Below are 21,857 nucleotides of genomic sequence, written 5' to 3'. Positions count from 1 at the left end.
AGAGAAAGCATATATGGAAGGTTCTCTAAAGGTTTAAGAAACTGTAGGTATTTCTGAATGCCTAGAATATAGGAAATGAAGGGAGGGGTGAGGTCGGCAGGGACCTAGTTCCTGCAGCCTTATATTTTCTGGTAGGGTTTTAATTTTTGTCTTCAAAGCACTGAGGAACAACTGCAGTGTTTTAATCAAGGGCTTGACCTAATCAGATTTGCATTTGGGAAGGATTTATCTTGCTGCAGTGGGTGGATGGGACTGAGGAGGGCTGGACAGGAGCCAAGATGACCAGATGGAAGGTCACAGTTCAGAGGGAAGAGTCCCAATGAAGTAATGACAGAGGGCAAGGCAGGAAAGGGCTGGGCCCAAGGATGTTGACAGGTAGAAGCAGTGAAGTTTATTATCAACTGGATGGTGGGAAAGAACATGTCAACAACGCCTCCCAGTTGGCTGGGCGTGGTGGCTCACACCCAGCACTTTGGGAGGCTGAGGTGGGTGGATCACCTGAGCTCAGGAGTTCGAGACCAGCCTGGCCAACATGGTGAAAACCCGTGTCTACTAAAAAAATACAAAAATCAGCCAGGCATAGTGGCACACACCTGTAATCCCAGTTACTTGGGGAGGCTGAGGCAGGAGAATTGCTCGAACCTGGGAGGTGGAGGTTGCAGTGAGCCAAGGTTGTGCCACTGCACTGCACTCTAGCCTGGGAGACAGAGTGAGACTCTGTCTGAAAACAAAAAAGACAATGCCTCCCAAGTTTCTGGCTTAGCAAAATGAATAAATAACCTATTGGTGTTTTCTCATGTGACTTTTTTTGTTTTTAAGAAACAGAGTCTTACTCTGTCCCCCAGGCTGGAGTGCAGTAGTGGCATGATCATGGCTCACTGTAGCTTTGAACTCCTGGACTCAAGTGATCACCCTGTCTCAGCCTCCTGAGTAGCTGGGACTTACAGGCAACTACTACCACGCCCTGGCTTCTCGTAGGACTTCTGGAGAGGTATTTAAGTGGAATAATGTTAACTATAATTTTTTTTTTCCAGACAGAGTTTCGCTCTGTTGCCCAGGCTGGAGTGCAATGGCATGATCTTGGCTCACTGCAACCTCCGCCTCCCAGGTTCAACCGACTCTCCTGCCTCAGCCTTCCGAGTAGCTGGGATTACAGGCATGCGCCACCATACCCAGCTGATTTTTGTATTTTTGGTAGAGACAGGGTTTCACCGTGTTGGTCAGGCTGGTCTCGAACTCCTGACCTCAGATGATCCGCCCGCCTTGGCCTCCCAGAGTGCTGAGATTACAGGCTTGAGCCACTGCACCCAGGCAAGTATAATTTTTTAAAACAAATTTAAATGTACTACTTATCCATTGTCTTCAAGGAAAGGACAGAATCCCTTGGTTAATGTTCCCTCAACAAAGACAAAGTAATTATTACTCAGTCAAGGAATCTGGGGGTAATCTTTTTGGCTCTTGAAACTAAACACGCCCATAGGCTGGGAGCAGTGGCTCATGCCTGTAACACCAGTACTTTGGGTGGCTGAGGCAGGCAGACTGCTTGAGCCCAGGAGTTCGAGGCCAGCTTGGGGAACATGGTGAAACCCTGTCTCTACAAAAAAATACAAAAGTTGGCTGGATGTGGTAGTGCTCCCGGCCGCATGACAGGTGCCTGTGGTCCCAGTTACTTGGGAGGCTGAGGTAGGAGGATTGCTTGAGCCCACGAGGTCTAGGCTGCAGTTGAGCTGAGATTATGTGCCACCTTAATAGACACAGCAAGACCCTGTCTCCAAAAAACAAACAATCGAATAAAAAATCTCAAACAAAATCATGCCCATAAAAAAGCCAGGGTAAGGAATTAGAAACCAAAAGAAAACCTCCAGCTATCTATTCATTCAACATTTACTGGACTCTAATTCTCTTTTCTTGAAGAAAGGAATATTTAATACGCAAACAAACTATTAATAGCATTCGGGGTGCCCTGAGTGCCTACTATGTGCCAGGGCCAAGTGGGTTTATCATCTTTATTTTGCAGAAGTTAAAAAATGATGTAATCGGGTGGTATGAACATTTAAAAAATGTAATTGAGGTTACAACCAAGGTGTATTTGATTTCAAACCCAGATCTTTTTGACTATGCTAAATACAAGCAAATTCAAAAAGGGTGATTAGCCGGCCACAGTGGCTCACACAAGTAATCGTAATCGCAGCGCTTTGGAAGCCCGAGGGTGGATAGCTTTGAGGCCACGAATTCCAGACCAGCCTGGGCAACAAAATGAGGCCCACCCCCAATCTCAACAAAAAATTAAAATAAAAAAGTAAAAAAACCAAAAAGGGTATTAAGCAATTCACAGACACTGCACAGGATTTTTGGTACGTTTAGGGCATCTGCATGGTACTAGCTTTGTTCTGGGTTGCTGAGAACATTCACAGGTCATACACCAGTTTTCCTTTCTGGAGAGCTTCTGTCTGTGTATCTTTTTCTGGAGAATCTGTTTGACATCCACAACACACACTCCTCATTTATCGCCAGAAACGATGATGTTTTATGATTTACATTATGTGTGTAACACACGCACACACGCGCGCGTCTTCCTTTCTGGCCCTCGTTTACCGTAAGAGGAAGCAATTGCTTTTAGCATCAATAAAGGATTGCAGGATAAATATTCGTTCTTCGTAATGGGCGACATGCACCAGCCCATAAGACATCCGGAGGTTCAGGTTATCAACGAAAGTGCACACGCCTCCCACGCCCCGTTTCCGTGCAGTTCCAAATCTCAGGTGTTTCCAGCTGCAGCTTCCGTTGCCTTTAACTACATCCTGCCTTTTCCTTCAGACCTTCCCCCTCAACCCCTTCGAGACCGACAGGCACGGCCCAGGGGCGGGTGGCATGACCTTGGTTCATCCTCGGCCGCGGAGACGCGGCGTGACCTTGGCCAAGTCCCCGCTTCCCCATCCGCTGACTGGCGAGGCTGGACCGCTGGGTTTCCGCTCCGGCCGCTAGGCGTCCTGCGCGGGTACCCTATCTCCCCCGGCTTCTTCCGCGCGGCCCCCCCAGTTCTACGCCTACGCTGGCGGCGTAGCGGCCGCCTGGAGTCGCGCGGCCAGCTCCTTTCAGACGCTGGTTTCCGCCGCGCGGATTGGGAGGGCGCGATTCCCGAACGCGGCCTGCGCTGCGAGCGCGCGGTCGTCCCGCAGGCCGGTGCGGCCTTACGCCGCTGACGCATCGCGCCCAAGATGGCGGCGCGGTCGTCGTCGGGGGTGGCGGTGGCAGAGGGGGCGGCGGCCCTGGCGGCAGCGGAGACGGCAGCCGTGACGGTGGCAGCGGCGGCGCGGGACCTGGGCCGGGGGGAATGAGGCGGCCGCGGCAGGCCAGCGGCGGAGCCGTGTAGCGGACAAGCTCCCCCTCCCTGCTTCCCTTGGCTGAGCCGGGGGCGCGCGCGCACGCGGCCGTCCAGAGCGGGCTCCCCACCCCTCGACTCCCGCGACCCGCACCGCACCCCCACCCGGGCCCAGAGGATGATGAAGCTCAAGTCGAACCAGACCCGCACCTACGACGGCGACGGCTACAAGAAGCGGGCCGCATGCCTATGTTTCCGCAGCGAGAGCGAGGAGGAGGTGAGGCGCCAGGCTGGGCTGGCCGGGGTCGCCGGGTCTCCGGCCCCTTCGGGTGGAGGCGCGAGGGGCGCCGCCGCTGGAGGAGGGTGTGCCCGGGCCGCCCCGCTGGTGCAGAATGATGTTCCGACGGAATTTCCTGAGGCGAAAAAGGGGGGAAGGACCAAGGACGTTGGGGCTGAGGGGAAGCGGGTCTGAGTGTGGCCGCACGGGACGCGCCGGGCGGAGGGGGTGACCGGCTTGCGGCCGGAGCGCTTCGGTTCGGCCGCCTGTTACCGGGGAGAGCGGCCGCGGGAGAAGGCGGTGGGCTGGGAAGAGTGCGGCTTTCGGTTCAGGCCAACGGCTTTGATCCAGGAAGAGCCGCTCCGCACTTGTCAGCCAGGCACATGTGTGCGGAGGCTGGTGTGCACGAGGCGCGGGCCGGCCTTTGTGGCAGAGAAATAGTGCGCTTCATTGGCAGGTTTGGGGTTTGCCGAGGGATTAGGTGTCTGTGAGCCCAAAGCCGAGGAGTGGGGGTGGGGGTGTCTTCGGAAGATTTAGGGCGTTGTGCATAAGCCACAGCCAGCTGTTTATTTTACAGTGCGCTGGGTAGCCTTTATGGTGTAGTCTGAGAAGAAAGGACATTTGATATAATAATCTTTGTGTGCTGACAATGTTTCATATTAATTGGGAAGACCAAAAGCAGGATTTAATATTTTTGCTCTGACGTTCCTCCACTGCCTTGTGGGAAGAGCCTTAGAATTAAATTAGCTAGGAAAATAAAAATGTTTTAGAATCAGTTTCTTTTTATAATAGATAGGGTACTTTAAACAAAAATCTCGGCTTCCCAAAGCCGTTTCTGTGGTGATGAAGGGAGTTCAGAGAAGCACATGTTTTGTAAATCCACAAAGAATAGCTGCTTTGGAAATTCATAAGATGCCTGTGGGAATGCATTTCTCTTGTGTGCATTGTGGTAAAATGGCAGTTAAACTGCAAACAGTGAAGGACAGTGAAATCCAATATGTTATACTCCAGCATTCAGCAGTGGGCTATGGTGGCAGGGCCGCAGTACAGTGCATGGTGTCGAAATGGGGAAAGGAACTTGACCCGTTAGTTATGAAAAGAAGCTGTGGCGAAAGAGACAGATGGATTGCCAGGAGTTGCTGTCCAGAGGTATTTAGGAGGAAGTGGGAATTTGAATTACTGCCTGAAGAAAATTAGTTAGTGAATTGTGCTGTTAAGGGATCCCATGTGTGCGCCCTTTCAGCAAAACAGAAAGAAAGGAGATTTGGAAACGTATGCTTTGTATCCTACTGTATATTGTAAAAGTCCCCAAAACAGATGCATTGTAATAGCTAACCAGGGCCGTGCTGTAAATTATACACTGTTTTGGAATGCATATTTGAGTAAAGTAAAATTATTCGTGGTGCTTACTGCTCCAGAGGCTTTATTCTCTTCATTATCATATCATGTTATGGGAAATCAGATGGGATCACAGGCTCTTAACTGAAGGGAAAGCTGATTAGCATAATAGCATGTCTTACTACACTAGTATGCCTAAATCTGTGAGCACCCCAATTATAAGTATAGTTTAGTTGCACAAATGATGCAAGACTATTTGTTTTGAAAAATCACACCAGGCCGGACGCGGTGGCTCACGCCTGTAATTCTAGCACTTTGGGAGGCCAAGGTGGTGAGGCCACGAGTTCGAGACCAACCTGGCCAACAGACCCCCATCTCTAAATTAAAAATAATAATAATAAATCGTACTAGAAATGGAAAACGTCTTTTTGATCAATTGAAAACTATAGATCATAAGCAAACTAACAAAGGCTTAATTTTCCATTTTCTGTTAAATGTTTTATTATGCACTGACATTAGGAACATTAATGTTGAAAGCTTACTTGTCTGTTTAGGCTACCTCACGGCATCTTACAAGTCAGACCAGGCATAAGACTTGTCTTCTAGGGCTTACTTTTTTTCTTTTTTTTTTTTTTTGAGACAGAGTCTCGCTATGTCGCCCAGGCTGGAGTGCAGTGGCCGGATCTCGGCTCACTGCAACCTCCGCCTCCCAGGTTCAGGAGATTCTAGGAGCTTACATTTTTATTTTTAAAAATTTATTTATTTATTTATTTATTTATTTATTTATTTTCAGACGGAGTCGTCCTCTTTCACCCAGGCTGGGGTGCAGTGGCTTGATCTCAGCTCACTGCAACCTCCACCTCCCGGGTTCAAACAGTTCTCCCTGCCTTAGCCTCCTGAGTAGCTGGGATTACAGGCGCCTGCCACAATGCTTGGCTAGTTTTTATATTGTATTTTTTATTTTTTATTTTTTTTGAGACGGAGTCTTGGCTCTGTCTCCCATGCTGGAGTGCAGTGGCACGATCTCAGCTCACTGCAAGCTCTGCCTCCTGGATTCATGCCATTCTCCTGCCTCAGCCTCCCGAGTAGCTGGGACTACAGGTGCCTGCGACCACGCCCGGCTAATTTTTTGTATTTGTAGTAGAGACGGAATTTCACCGTGTTAGCCAGGATGGTCTCAATCTCCTGACCTTGTGATCCGCCCGCCTCGGCCTGCCAAAGTGCTGGGATTACAGGGATGAGCCACCGTGCCCGGCCTTTATTTATTTATTTTTTTGAGACAGGGTCTCACTGTGTCACGCAGGTTGGAGTGTAGTGGTGTGATCATGGCTCACTGCAACCTCAACCTCCTGTGCTCAAGCAATCCTCCCATCTCAGCCTCCCAAGTAGCTGGGACTACATGCACAAGCCACCATACCTGGTTGATTTTTAAATTTTATGTAGAGACAGGGTGTATTAGTCCATTTTCACACTGCTATAAAGAAATACCTGAGACTGAGTAATTTATAAAGAAAAAGGTTTAATTGACTCACAGTTATACATGACTGGGGAAGCCTCAGGAAACTTACAGTCATGGCGGAAGGCAAAGGGGAAGTAAGAACGTTCTTCACAAGGCAGCAGGAGAAAGAGAAGCGAAGGAGGAACTCCCAAACACTTATAAAACCATTGGATTTCGTGAGCACTCACTAGCATGAGAACCACATGGGGGAAACTCCCCATGATCCAGTTACTTCCCTCACTCAACACATGGGAGGGATTACAGGTCCTTCCATCCACAGGTGGGGATTACAAATTGAGATGAGATTTGGGTGGGGACACAGAGCCATACCATATCACAGGTTCTCCCTTTGTTGCCCAGGCTATTGTCAAACTCCTGGGCTTAAGAGATCCTCCCATCTCAGCCTCCCAAAATGCTGGGATTATAGGCAAGAGCCACTTTGCCAGTCCAGGAGCTTAAAATTTTAAACTGTTAAAATGAAGTTTCTTTAATGCATTGAAACATTTAGTTTCCTTTATTGAATTTCTTTTTGAATGTTGGTTAATGAGCAGAGGAATCATGCAAAGCTTTCAATTACAAATGCGGTGGGTGTTACAGCTAGAGCCTGAGAAGAAAAAGAAAATGAGTGAAATACGTCCATTTTAGATTTCTTCAGTTCAACAAACGTGTATTAAAAACAACAAAAAGCATGTATTAAAGAGCCTACGATGGCGGCAGCACTGTGTCATGGGGAATCTAAAGATTAGCATCCCTTCCTGCGGACAGAGTTGAGTAGTTTTAGATGAGATTCCTTAATCGGGAGGGATTTTGGACCACAGAATAATCTCTAGGGTGCTTTTCAACTCTCAGATTATATAATTGTGTTGGAAGGAAAGTAATTTGTTAGTTCCAGGAGAACTTTTATGTTCTCAATAGATGTGCCAGAAGCATTAGCTGCCACACATTGTGGGAATGTAAAATTCAAACCGAATAGGGCATTCAACCCAATTAAAAAAAATTTTTAATGGGCACTGATGGCCTTAATCAAGATGGAATAGTTTACAGAATATTATTAGCGTTAACACGATAGTAATATATATATAAGTATATATAGGACCTTGATTTATAAATTTAAGCAATGTCAAGAAGCATACATGCAATGTGAAGAAAAAGAGATGAAAATACAGCCATGTGTTGCTTAACATTGGCGATACATACTGAGAAATGCATCATTAGGTGATTTTTTTGTTGTGTGAACATCATAGAATGTACTTAAACATACCTGGCTGGTATAGCCTACTGCACATGTAGGCTATATGGTATATAACCTGTTGGTCCTAAGCTGCAAAACTGTACAGCATGTGACTGTACTGAATAAATAGGCAATTGTAATGCAGTAGTATTTGTGTTTCTAAACATATCTAAACAAGCAAAGTACAGGAAAAATACGGTACAAAAAATAAAAAATTGTTCACCTGACCAGGACACTTACTATGAATGGTGCTTGCGCGACTGGAAGTTGCTCTGGATGCGTCAGTGAGTGAGCGGTGAGTAAATGCGAAGGCTTAGGGCATTACTGTACACTACTGTAGACTTTAGAAACACTGTACAGCTTAGGTTGCACTAAATCAAAAAATTATTTTTTTCAAAAATTAACCTTAGCTTACTGTAATTTTTTTACTTTATAAATTTTTACATTTTTTAACGTTCTGACTCTTTTGTAATATTAGCTTAAAACACTTTGTACATCTGTATAAAAATATTTTCTCTTTTTCCTGTCACACTAAAATCACTTTTTTTTTTTTTTTTAAAGAGTTGAGCTCTTGCTCTGTTGCCCAGGCAACAGCCCAGGCTGGTCTTGAACTCCTGGGCTCAAGTGATCCTTCCACCTCAGCCTCCCAACAGCTAGCTAGGACAACTGGTGTATGCCACCATGCCTGGCTAATGTTTTCTTCGTTATATCCTTATTCTAGAAACTTTATTTAAAGATATTATTTATTATTTATTTGTTTTACTTTTTGTTCCTCTGCCTACCCATATTTTACTTTACTTTTTTTTTTTTTTTTTTTTGAGACGGAGTCTTGCTTTGTCACTCAGGCTGGAGTGCAGTGGCGTGATCTCAGCTCACTGCAAGCTTTGCCTCCCGGGTTCACGCCATTCTCCTGCCTCAGCCTCCTGAGTAGCTGGGACTACAGGCGCTCGCCACCATGCCCGGCTGATTTTTTGTATTTTTAGTAGAGATGGGATTTCACCGTGTTAGCTAGGATGGTCTCGATCTCCTGACCTCGTGATCCGCCCGCCCTGGCCTCCCAAAGTGCTGGGATTGCAGGCGTGAGCCACTGTGCCCGGCCCATATTTTGCTTTTTAAGCTTTTTCTTTGGTTGAAAACAAAGTCACAAACACACATTAACCTAGGCCTACACAGGGTCAAGGATCGTCAGTATCACTGTCTTCCACCTCCGCATCTTATCCCACTGGGAGGTCTTCAGGAGAATAACAGGCATGGAACTGTCATCTCCTATGATAACAATCCTTTCTTCTGAGACTGCTTTACAATTAACTTTTTAAAAAAGTAAGTAAGTAGAGAGAATACACTCTAACATAATAAAAAGTACAGTATAGTAAATACATAAACCAGTAATACATTTACTATCAAGTATTATGTACTGCACGTGATTATATGTGCTACATTTTTTTTGTTGTTGTTGTTTTGAGACAGGGTCTTACTCTGTTGCCCAGGCTGGAGTATAGTGGTGTGATCACAGCTCGCTGTAGCCTTGACCTTCTGGGCTCAAGTGATCCTCGCACCTCAGCCTCCCAAGTATCTGGGACTCCAGGCACGCGCCACCATGCCTGGCTAATGTTCGTATTTTTTTGTAGAGATAGGGTTTTGGCATTTTACCCAGGCTGGTCTTGAGCTCCTGGACTAAGGCAGTCTGCCTCCTCAGCCTCCCTAAGTGCTGGGATTACAGGCATGAGCCACCGTGCTCAACTGTGCTAGACTTTTATGTGACCGGCAGCACAGTAGGTTTGACTGTGTACTCACCATAAACACATGAGTAGCACATTGTGCTATGACACCACAGCTACGATGGGATAGGAATTTCTCAGCTCCATTATAATCTCTTGGGACTACTCTTGTATATGTAGTCTGTAGTTGACTGAAATGTTATGTAGTACATGACTATATTAGAAGATAATATCTCATGAGTAGCCAAACCTATCATTCTAGGTTTTTTTTTTCCCCAGCTCCAGAAAACTTTATTTATAGACCAGCAATGAGAGGCTGAAATTCTGATCCAGGTTAGGATGTGTCAACATAGTAAGTTTATTGAACACTCATTGAGTGCCGAGTTCTGTGATACCGTTATGAAGGAGACAGCCATGCAGGGAGCTTAGAGTCTAATGGGAGAGATAGAACAACATACAGACCCAACAGCGTGATGAAAATGGTTCCCTTTTCTCTTTCTGGCTTCTCTTCTTGTTGATAAACAAAATTTAACAGAAAAAAATCTCCCACTTAACAAGTTCTACTGATTGTTATTGATATGTTGATAACATCTTTAAATTGGGTATTTGTGGTAACTAACATTTATTACAGTAGGTTGAACCTGATATACAGTTTCTTAACCAACCACTACTTTAACCAGCTTGGTACACTGAATGCTTGACAGTTACTCAGCAGGCTTCTGGGTCTGGTGTACCCCAACCAGATGACCTCCCAGCTGCCAAATTGTGTGATTACAGTTAGTTACCTTTATTCCTGTATCTGTTTATGTTCATTGTACTTGTTATTGTAATTGTGCAACTTAACCAGCGAAATTCGAGTTCAGAAAAGAATAAGGCTGGGCATGGTGACTCATGCCTGTAATCCCAGCACTTTGGGAGACCAAGGTGGGCGGATCATGTGAGCCCAGGAATTTGAGACGAACCTAGGCAACATGGTGAAACCCCATCTTTACTGAATACATAAAACTAGCCAGGCACGGTGGTGTGTGCCTGTAGTCCCAGCTACATGGGAGGCTGAGGCACAAGAATTGCTTGAACCCGGGAGACGGAGGTTGCAAACAGCACGCCACTGCACTCCAGAGTGAGAGTCTGTCTCAAAAAAAAAAAAGAAAAAGAAAAAGAAAATAAATTACTGCTCACTTATATGGACAAATAAACTGGAGAAGATTGGAGAGGGGATCTTAAAAGTCTAGGACTCTGCTCATAGATTACTTCATGAATGTTTTTAGATTTTTGTTCTTTATAGAAACTAGGACTGGGAAACATAGATCATTCATTATGGGTGTGGCATATGAAAGAAAGACAACTTACAATTCAGCAATAGACTCATACTCAAAACAAGATCTTGGCCCTACAAAGATTAGCAAATAAATACATGTTTATATGCATATAAAATATTTATTTGTATAATCTTTTGTATAATGTATTTGTATATACATTTGTATAATGTATGTATATAATATGTATACATATATGTATTATATACATACACAATATGTATACATATATGTATTATATACATACATTATGTGTATGTATATACTATATACATACACACTATAGGTGTGTGCCACCTTACCTTGCCTGTATATGTATATGTATATGTATTTTTTTTTTTTTGAGACAGAGTTTCGCTCTCGTTGCCCAGGCTGGAGTGCAGTGGCACAATCTTGGCTCACCGCAACCTCCACCTCCTGAGTTCAAGCGATTCTCCTGCCTTAGCCTCCCAAGTAGCTGGGATTGCAGGTATACACCACCATGCCTGGCTAATTTTGTGTTTTTAGTAGAGACGGGGTTTCTCCATGTTGGTCAGGCTGGTCTCAAACTCCTGACCTCAGGTGATCCGCCCACCTCGGCCTCCCAAAGTGCTGGGATTACAGGCGTGAGCCACTGCACCTGGCCATATTTTTTATTTTTTGTGGAGATGAGGTCTCATGTTGCCCAGACTGGTCTGGGACTCCTGGCTCAAGTGATCCTCCCTACTTGGCCTCTCAAAATGTTGGGATTATAGCCATGAGCCATCACATCTGGCCTGTTTGATTATTTAATATTTTCATTTGCTTCCTTTTTGCAAATAATATATAATTAATATGTGACATATGTACATATAAATGTATATTTATCTGCTAATCTTTGTTCTTAGGGCCAAGATCTTGTTTTGAGTTTTTTGTTTTTGTTTTTGTTTTTTGGAGGCAAGGTCTTGCTCTGTTGACCAGGCTGGAGTGCAGTAATGCGATCTCAGGTCACTGCAGCTTCCACCTCCCAGGCTCAAGTGATCCTCCCACCTTAGCCTCCCAAGTAGATGGAAGTACAAGTGCATGCCACCTTGCCCAGCTAATTTGTGTGTGTGTGTGGTGACAGGGTCTCACTCTGTTACTCAGGCTGGTTTTGAACTCCTGAGCTCAAACGATCTTCCCACCTCAGCCTCCCAAAGTGCTAGGATTACATGCGTGTGCCACCGCGCTCAGCCTACATTTATATTTTTTAATCAACAGTATCCTTTACTTGAACTTTAGCATAAACTGTATAGAAGACTAACTTCTTGAGTAAGATTTTATTATCCTAAATTGGGTAATATGATATTCATCTGTCATATTGTTCAACTTTGGCCCTCCTAAAGTACTTCCAGTAAGATTATCCTTCTTCCCCCAGTCTTTCCTTTTTTAGAGCCTCTGTGAGGAGAAGTGAGAGACAGGGGTGGGCTTGTTTGTATTCTTAGAAAGGCCAGATGATACAGAACATACAACAAATGACATCACAGTGCCTAGGAAAGTTAAAGCTGCTCCTAACGGGTCTGTTTTTACCCAGGGAGAAAAATGAATACTAATAGGATTGTGTGAGTTAGATTTCCCTGTGCCTTAAAGCTGTTTTAATAAAGAAAGGATGAAGCTGTTCCTAAGGTGTTAGGTTTGTTTGTTGTACTTTTCCACTAGAAGCCCTATGTCTCTTGGCAAACAGGGAGCTGCTTCACATTTTCTCAGATCCTTCAGCTCACCAGGTTGGAATGGAGAGATGATTGACATTGGAGCTCCTCAGTGGGCAGAAACTGGTGGCCTGTTTGTCTGTAAAATGCCCCAGAGGAGCAGGTGAACCGACAGCAGGCTCTAGAGAAGGGAGTAAGACACAAGGAGCAATCCCAGAGGCAATAACCATGACAAAGGGCTTCCGGTAGATCCCAAGGTGGTCAGGGAGTCCTTTTGTAACACATCTTGGTCGCTGTTCAATATTACATTGCTCTAAGATCATGATGGGTTCATTGATCCAGTCATGACTGGACATTTCTACTCCTCATTTCTCAAAATCTTTCCTGGAAGCTTTTTTCCCCTGCTTCCCCTTCTGTTTGCCTAATACCAGTTAGTCATTTCTTCCATTACATTATTTTTTGCCTCCTTCCCAAGGTGTGAATTCTGGTCTAAATTCATACTGCAGTCTTCATTCTTTTAACTCCTTGCCCCAATCCTACTTCTTTGCTTCTGCTTTAATTCTCATTTCTCAATAAAAATAGTGCTGCACATCTACTGTGTGCTGTGTGAAGCAATCTATATCTTTCTTCATAGCCTAGTACAGAAAGGAAGGGCCCTTTTTCAGGAATACGATTGTTTATTCATTTCTTTTTTTTTTTTTTTTGAGACGGAGTCTCGGTCTGCCACCCAGGCTGGAGTGCAGTGGCCGGATCTCAGCTCACTGCAAGCTCCGCCTCCTGGGTTTACGCCATTCTCCTGCCTCAGCCTCCCGAGTAGCTGGGACTACAGGTGCCCGCCGCGTCGCCTGGCTAGTTTTGTGTATTTTCTTAGTAGAGACAAGGTTTCACCGTGTTAGCCAGGATGGTCTCGATCTCCTGACCTCGTGATCCGCCCGTCTTGGCCTCCCAAAGTGCCGGGATTACAGGCTTGAGCCACCGTGCCCGGCCCACTGTTTATTCATTTCTTCAGCACACATTTTCGGAGTGTCTATGTAAGACCGTGGGAATACATGGATAAATAAGACTGTTCAGCATTTTGGGAGGCCTATGTGGGAGGGTCACTTGAGCTGGGGATGTCTAGGATGCAGTGAGCTGTGTTTGCATCATTGCACTCCAGCCTGGGCAACAGCGAGAGAGGCCCTGGCTCCAAAAAGAAAAAATAAAATAATGAAATGATTCCTTAAATAGGCTTTCTTTGTATACAATTAGTTAATCTCTTTGTTCATAAAACAGTAAAGTCCTTTTAAAGAACTGCTTAGAAAATCTTTTCTTTGACTTGGTTTTTTAACATATTTCTGATGTGTTTTATAAGAGCAGCTTAGCAATGTTGAATAAAAATGGATATGAACTCAGACATAGTGCTTATACTTTTCTTAAAAGGAAGAAGGATTGTGATTTTTCTTTTTTTGGAAATGGAGTCTAGCCCCGTCGTCTAGGCTGGAGTGCAGTGGCACAATCTTGGCTCACTGCAACCTCCGTCTCCCAGGTTCAAACGATTCTCCTGCCTCAGCCTCCCGCATAGCTGGGATTACAGTCGCCTACTACCACACCCGGCTAATTTTTGCATTTTTAGTAGAGATGTGGGTTTCACCATCTTGGTCAGGCTGATCTCAAACTCCTGACCTTGTGATCCACCCTCCTCGGCCTCCCAAAGTGCTGGGATTACAGGCGTGAACCACCGCCCCGGGCTTTCGTTTTTTTTTTTTTTTTGAGACAGGGTGTTGCTCTGTCATCCAGGCTGGAGTGCTGTGATGCAATCATGGCTCACTGCAGCCTTGACCTCCTGAGCTTAAGCGATCCTCCTTCCTCAGCCTCCTGTGTAGCTAAGATTACAGGCATGCACAACCATGCCTGGCTAATTCAGTTTTAATAGAGACAGGGTCTTGCTGTGTTCCTCAGACTGGTCTCAAACTCCTGGGCTCAAGCAGCAGCCCTCCTGCCTTGACATTCCAAAGTGCTGGGATTACAGGTGTGAGCCACTATACCTAACCATGATTTTTCTTTGAATATTTAGGAATCCTAATAAAATACACATTAAGGGAAGTTACAAAACAAACAAAACAAGAGAAATCACATTGTGCTTATTATACTTGGAAATTTGTTTGTGTTTTGAGACAGGGTCTGGGTCCACCACCCAGACTGGAGTGTAGTGGCATGATCATAGCTCACTGCAGCCCCAACCCTCCGGGCACAAGTGATCCTCTCACCTCAGCCTCCTGAGTAGCTGGGACTATAGGCATGTGCTGCCACACCCTCCTAATATATATTTTTTATTTTTTGTAGAGGTGAGGTTTTGTTATGTTGCCCAGACTGGTCTGGAACTCCTGGCTCAAGTGATCCTCCCTCCTTGCCTTCCCGAAATGTTGGGATTGCATGCACGAACGACCACATCTCGGCTCACTGCAAGCTCTGCCTCCCGGGTTCCCGCCATTCTCCTGCCTCAGCCTCCCGAGTACCTGGGACTACAGGCGCCCGCCACCACGCCCGGCTAATTTTTTTGTATTTTTTAGTAGAGACGGAGTTTCACCGTGTTAGCCAGGCTGGTCTCGATCTCCTGACCTCGTGATCTGCCCGCCTCGGCCTCCCAAAGTGCTGGGATTACAGGTGTGAGCCACCGCGCCTGGCTTTTTTTGATTGATTGTTTGTTTGAGATGGAGTCTCACTCTGTCACCCAGGCTGGAGTGCAGTGGCGCCATCTCGGCTCACTGCAAGCTCTGCCTCCTGGGTTCCCGCCATTCTCCTGCCTCAGCCTCCTGAGTAGCTGGGACTATAGGCGCCTGCCACCATGCCCAGCTAATTTTTTGTATTTTTTAGTAGAGACGGAGTTTCACCGTGTTAGCCAGGATGGTCTCCATCTCCTGACCTCGTGATCCGCACACCTCGACCTCACAAAGTGCTGGGATTACAGATGTGAGCCACCATGCCTGGCTTTTTTTGTTTGTTTGTTTGAGATGGAGTCTCACTCTGTTGCCCAGGCTGGAGTGCAGTGGTGCGATCTCGGCTCACTGCAGCCCCTATCTCCCAGATTCAAGTGATTTTCCTGCCTCAGCCTCCCGAGTAGCTGGGGTTATAGGCGCCCACCAGCAAGCCCGGCTAATTTTTGTATTTTTAGTAGAGTTGGGGTTTCACCATGTTGGCCAGGCTGGTCTTGAACTCTTGACCTCATTATCCGCCTGCCTCGGCCTCCCAAAGTGCTGGGATTATAGGCGTGAGCCACCGTGTCCGGCCTATTATTTAGTACTTTTATTTGCTTCCTCTTTGCAGAAATGGTTTGATTGCTAGACTTATATTCAGCCCTCATTAACCAAATGTGCTGAGCCCTGACTCAGAGCTTTTACACCTATGACTGTGGTATTGATTTCTTCCTAAGAAGCTTTGCAGTTTGGGTAGTTTGCCTTTAATAATAGTAAGACAAAACTTTTAGATTTTATTGCCAATATAAGTGAGGAAAACAATCCAGAGAGTTCCTGTATATGATAATTGTATTTCTGTGGGGTTTTTTTGTAGGTTCAATAACTATTTTATGAGGAGCTAGCTGGGCATGATCATCCTTCTGCCAGGGTGTGTGGGTCATTTTTTTTTTCAAAAGGGAATTATTATTTTTGGTTACAAAAGTAATTGTATTGTGATATCTATAAAGAATACTTCAAACTGAGGAGTTTTTAAATGTGTAGAATACAGAATCTGAGCTTCAGTCTACTGGCAAGATGGAATTTAGGCCGGGTGCAGTGGCTCACACCTGCAATCTTAGCACTTTGGGAAGTGGAGGGGAAGGATCACTTGAGCTCAAGAGTTTGCGACAAGGCTGAGCAATGTAGTGGGACCCTGTCTCTATAAAAAAAATTAAAAATTAGCCTGGTGTGGTGGTATGCGCCAAAGATTATATAGCTACTTGGGAGGCTGAGGTGGGAGGATCACTTGAGCCTGGGAGGTCAAGGCTGCAGTAAGTCATGGTTGTGCCATTGCACTTCAGCCTGGGTGACAGAGTAAGACGCTGTCTCAAAAGAAAAATAAGATGCAGTTTGGAGTGTAAAATAGAGAAGTGTGGAGAGTTTATAGGAGGTGTTTATAGGAATTGGAGAAGCCTGTGAAGAAAGATGGGCTAGAGTGTCAGGGATGACTTTATGGAGCAGGCTAGACTTGAACAGCTTGGTCGAGTATGGGTAGTTGAAGAATATCCTAGGTGAAGGACACTGGGCCAGCTAGACCACGGAAAGTCAGAGGCCCAGATATGCTGCCTTTGGAAGCCTGTTTGTATCAACGTATTGTGGATAAAGAAAGCTCTTATGCCCTGCCTGTCCCCCTAATCTGTGCTGGGAGAAAGAGAGAAAGTAAGAGGGCCCAATCCAGTGTCTGAGAGAGTGATGACCCTTTTTCTCATCCCCAAGGACATGAAAACAAAGATCTCAACAGAGAATTCTATCCATTTTGAACCCTGTAACTAACAGTGAAATCAACCAGGAAAATCCGTGATTTCGGTTTCACCTACTTTTCATTTCATGGTATGAATACTATATACCACTAAAAATTAGTACTTTAACTGGCTGCAGTGGATCTTGCCTATAATCTCACCTACTCGGGAGGCTGAGGCAGGAGGATTACTTGAGACTAGGAGTTTGAGGCTGCAGTGAGCATTGATCTTGCCACTATTCTCCAACCTGGGTGACAGAGCAAGATCCTTTCTCTTTAAAAAAAAAAAAAAAAGAAAGAAAAAAAAAATAGGGCTGAGCACGGTGGCTCACGCCTGTAATCCCAGCACTTTGGGAGGCCAAGGCGGGTGTATCACCTGAGGTCAGAAGTTCAAGACCAGCTTAGTCAACATAGTGAAACCCTGTCTCTACTAAATATACAAAAATTAGCCGGGCATGGTGGTGGGTGCCTGTAATCCCAGCCATGGAGGCTGAGGGAGTAGAATCGCGTGGACCTGGGAGGCAGAAGTTGCAGTGAGCCGAGATCGTGCCACTGTACTCCAGCCTGGGCAACAAGAGCGAAACTTTGTCTCAAAAATAATAATAATAATAATAATAATAAATAAATAGATAAAAATTAGTACTTTACTGCATAAAAGAAAATTGATTTAATATGTATTTACTTTTTTTTTTTTTTTTTTTGAGATGGAGCTTCACTCTTGTTGCCCAGGCTGGAGTGTAATGGCTCAATCTCAGCTCGTTGCAACCTCCGCCTCCCACGTTCAAGGGATTTTCCTGCCTCCACCTCCTAAGTAGCTGGGATCACAGGTGCGTGCCACCACATCTGGTTAATTTTTGTAGTTTTAGTAGAGATGGGTTTCACCATGTTGGCCAGGGGATCTCAAACTCCTGACCTCAAGGGATCTGCCCACCTTGGCCCCCCAAAGTGCTGGGATTACAGGCATGAACCACCGCGCCTGGCATAAATTTTAAAATATAATCTCTGTGCCAGGTGCAGTGTCTCAAGCCTGTAATCCCAGCACCCTGGGAGGACAAGGTGGGATGATCGCTTGAGGCCAGGAGTTTGAGACCACTCTGGGTAACATAGCAAGACCCAGTCTCTACAAAAAAACTTCTGTGGATTACCTTTAATTTTTTTTTTTTTTTTTTTCTTTTTTTGAGATGGAGTCTCTCTCTGTCGCCCAGGCTGGAGTGCAGTGGTGTGATCTTGGCTCACTGCAACCTCTGCCTCCCAGATTCAAGCGATTCTCCTGCTTCAGCCTCCTGAGTAGCTGGGATTACAGGCAGCTGCCACCACGCCCAACTAATTTTTATATTTTTAGTAGAGATGGGGTTTCGCCCTATAGTCCTTGCCACTGCAATATTCTAAGCGTTTGATATTTTTTCCAATAAATTATTTTTGGCTTCAGACAGCCAGGCTTCGTTTCTTTTGCTTGCAACCAAGAACTTTGTCTAATATATCACTTCAGTAGTTTTTAAGGTAGACTCCTCAACTAATCCAGTGCACCAGAAGAAACGTATACATGTTGAGTCAGAAATTTTTTTGTGTGTGGAAGAGCTTTTCATTTTATTTATGAAGCAAACTTTAACATTTTTCCTTTTCTTTCCCCCCGAGTCAGGATCTTGCTCTGTCTCCCATGCTGGAGTACAGTGATGTGATCGTGGCTCCCTGCAGCCTCATCCTCTTGGGCACAAGCAGTTCTCCCACCTCAGCTTCCCAGGTAGCTGAGACTACAGGTGTGTGCCACTTCATCTAGCTTTTTTTGTGTGTGTGTGAGAGAGATGAGATCTTGCTGTGTTGCCCAGGCTGGTCTCAAACTTCTGGGATCAAGTAGTCCTCCTGCCTAGACCTCCCAAAGTGCTGGGATTACAGGTGTGAGCCGTTGCACCTGGCCATTTTTCCGCTTTTTGTGGTAAAAATTTCTTCATGCTAAAGTTTGTAAAATTGATTTTAAATGGCAAAAAAGTAATTCAGTCAAATTAGAGCAAATCAGAGCACTATAACTAACAGTAACCTGAACGCCAGTGTTTTTATAAAATGCTTATCGGCATAGTCATGCTCTCGCCACACTTTTTTTTTTTTTTTGAGACAGAGTCTCGCTCTGTCACCCAGGCTGCAGTGCAGTGGTGTGATCTTGGCTCACTGCCACCTCCGCCTCCCAGGGTCAAGCAATTCTCATGCCTCAGCCTCCCAAGTAGCTGGGGTTCAGGGGTGCACCACCACACCTGGCTAATTTTTGTATTTTCAGCAGCAGCGGTGTTTTACCACATTTGCCAGGCTGATCTCAAACTCCTGGCCTCAAATGACCTGTCCGTCCCAGCTTCCCAAAGTGCTGGGATTACAGGCATGAGCCAACGTGCCCTGCCCTCTCCACGCTTTTTAAATTCTCTTTTTAGAATTATCCTAAATAGTATTTGAGAATGTGTGAATTCTTAATGTTTTAAATGTTGGGGGTATCAAGAACCAGATTTTTTTTAATGAATTTTTGAAATCCAAGTTTATGAAAACTGTATGATGCTTCTTATACACATATTGTAGTCTCCAAGTACTGTCTTGGTTAACAAGAATTTATTGAGTCTTCACTTTTTGCAAAACATTATTCTTGATGCAGTGATGGTTTTAAAACTGTGGACATGTCCACTGCTCTCCAGGAAGAATGCTTTTCTAAATTGATGAATTAATTAAATTACCATCAGGCATTTCAGTACAGTTGAACAAGTGGCCGCACTATGTGCCTTGGGTGGGATCAGATAGAAAAATTAAAGAGGTGGGACATAAAGTACATGGAGCAGTTAGAAAAAATGTAGGAAAGTCTGTGCTTCCGGAGTGCTTCATTTTGGATGCAGAATACAGAAATAGTCAATCTTGGGCTATAAGAAGTTGATAGGACTTAGGTACAAAGGGGAAAGAGTATGTTAGGAGAAGGGGACCCAGCATGACTAAGGGTGGGAATGAGTTTGTTGCATGCCAGAGACTCTGAGCATATGAATCTGGGTCTGGGATAGTGGTGTGGCAGGGTATCTATGGGGAGTGATAGAGGATGTCAGCTGGCAGGGAGCTAAGGGTATAGAGTCTTGATTTGAGATAATGAGGAGTTTGGGTTTGATCCCACAGTGGGGAACCACAGTTGTCCTTTGAAGGGTTGTGGAAAGGTTTGTGTGAGAGTGGAATGCAGGGTGAACTTAATGGGGGCTACCAGAGGGAGTGGTTGGGAGAATGATGTTCTCTTCTGGAAGTGAGAGCCATGGTAGCAGGAGAATGGAATGAAGTAGTGAGTTAAATGACAATGCAATCAAAGGGTGGACAGGTTTGGTAACAGATGATATGTTAAAGATAAAGGAGGCCATGCATGGTGGCTCATGCCTGTAATCCCAACATTTTGGGAGGCGGAAGCAGGAGAATCACTTGAGGCCAGGAGTTCAAGACCAGCCTGAGTAACATAGGGATACCCCGTCTCTACAAAAATAAAAAAAATTACCTGGGCATGGTAGTGCATGCATGTAGTCCCAGTTACTCTAGAGGCTGAGGTGGGAGGATCAGGCTGCAGTAAGTGCCATTGCACTTGAGCCTGGGAGGTCAAGTGGCATGATAGTGCCACTACACTCCAGCCTGGGTGACAGAGTGAGACGCTGTCTCAAAAAAAAGAAAAGAAAAAAAAAAAAGATGAAGGAGCTTATGGTTGAAGATGGCTTTTAAATTTTGATCCTGGGTGACAGGAAAAATGGAAATTTAGAAGAGGTTGGTTTCATAGAGAAGATGGAACTTTGGTTTTGTCATATCGAATTTGAGGTGGTGAACTGAATTCAACTGATGATAGTTGGAGATGTGGAACTAGAAGGGGAGTAAGAAGTTAGGACTATAGATACAGTGTGAAGTGTCAGGGACCTTGGAGAGGGAGAATAGAAAGTTAGCACGAGAGAAAGTATGCAGAAAGCAAAGACCCTGAGCTTTGGGCATCATCACAGTCAAAGAGGCACTATCATAAAAGCAGAGGTGGAAGAACATTTCACAAAGATGTGATGGGTGATAGGTCACACCTAGAGCCGTCAAGTATAATGAAGATGAGATGTAGCAACAGATTTAACGATGACTTTATAAAACTGTTAGAAGGATGGTAAGATGGACATGTGGATTTGGGTTGATTAAATCAGGCTTTAGGAAAGAAGCACATTTTCTTCTGAGATTGGAAGGTGGATAAATGAAAAAATCCAAGAGCCTGAATTATATTGACATGAATTCGAGAAAACTCCTTCCAGATGGATCTATTTTGAGAAGGAAAGAAGTTCACCGTATTTGCTCTTCCAGTCAATATACTGATCTGGTGATTTGAGAGGCAAGAAAAAGTCTAGCAGAGTTACTGTGGTGTGGTCAGGATTGAAGTGATAGTTTTATAAGGGGGTACATTTGGAGGCTGAATGGTATTTATCCTTACAATTGTGGGCCTTCTGTGTACAAAGCAGCATGTAGACTCCACGGAGGATAAACTATGAGCAGGAGAGACTATTTTAGAACTCTGGTAACTTTTTTTTTTTTTTTTTTTTTTAAATTTTTTTTGAGACAGAGTTTTACTCTGTTGCCCAGGCTGGAGTGCAGTGGCATGATCTCAGCTCACTGCAGTCTCCGCCTCCTGAGTTCAAGCAATTCTCCTGCCTCAGCCTCCCAAGTAGCTCGGATTACAGACGTGCACCATCATGCCTGGCTAATTATTGTATTTTTTAGTAGAGATGGGGTTTCACCGTGTTGGCCAGGCTGGTCTCGAACTCCTGACCTCGGGTGATCCCCTGCCTCAGCCAAAGTGCTGGGATTACAGGCGTGAGCCACTGTGCCCGGCCGAACTCTGGTAACTTATAACCTAGTGGGCTCAAAAGGAGATGGAATTTATATTGTTTAAGTTTTGTATATTTCCTTATCCCTTTGCATATAGACACTGGAGAGGGGAAAGAGAACTGTAGAGATGTTCCTAGATTGGGGACTGATTCAAGAGCGTGGTATAAGGTCAGAGGAATCAGAAAGTAGACTGAGAGTCAGTTGTTTTATTTGT

General features: G+C 45.1%; 1 protein-coding gene across 1 annotated transcript in view; it reads left to right on the top strand.

Annotated features, from left to right (window-relative positions):
• Positions 1–3,187: 3,187 nt before the first annotated feature.
• NUDT3 (nudix hydrolase 3) overlaps positions 3,188–21,857 on the top strand; it is a 119,331-nt gene continuing 100,661 nt past the window's right edge. The window contains exon 1 of the mRNA XM_003897469.5: positions 3,188–3,599. Within this exon, the coding sequence (XP_003897518.1) occupies positions 3,501–3,599 (99 nt within the window). The 5' untranslated portion in view covers positions 3,188–3,500. The remainder of the gene's footprint in view (positions 3,600–21,857) is intronic.

This window comes from Papio anubis, chromosome 6, assembly GCF_008728515.1.
Source record: "Papio anubis isolate 15944 chromosome 6, Panubis1.0, whole genome shotgun sequence".
NCBI lineage: Eukaryota > Metazoa > Chordata > Mammalia > Primates > Cercopithecidae > Papio > Papio anubis.
The sequence above is the reverse complement of the archived record's forward strand: the minus strand, read 5'-3'. Positions and strand labels throughout refer to the sequence as shown.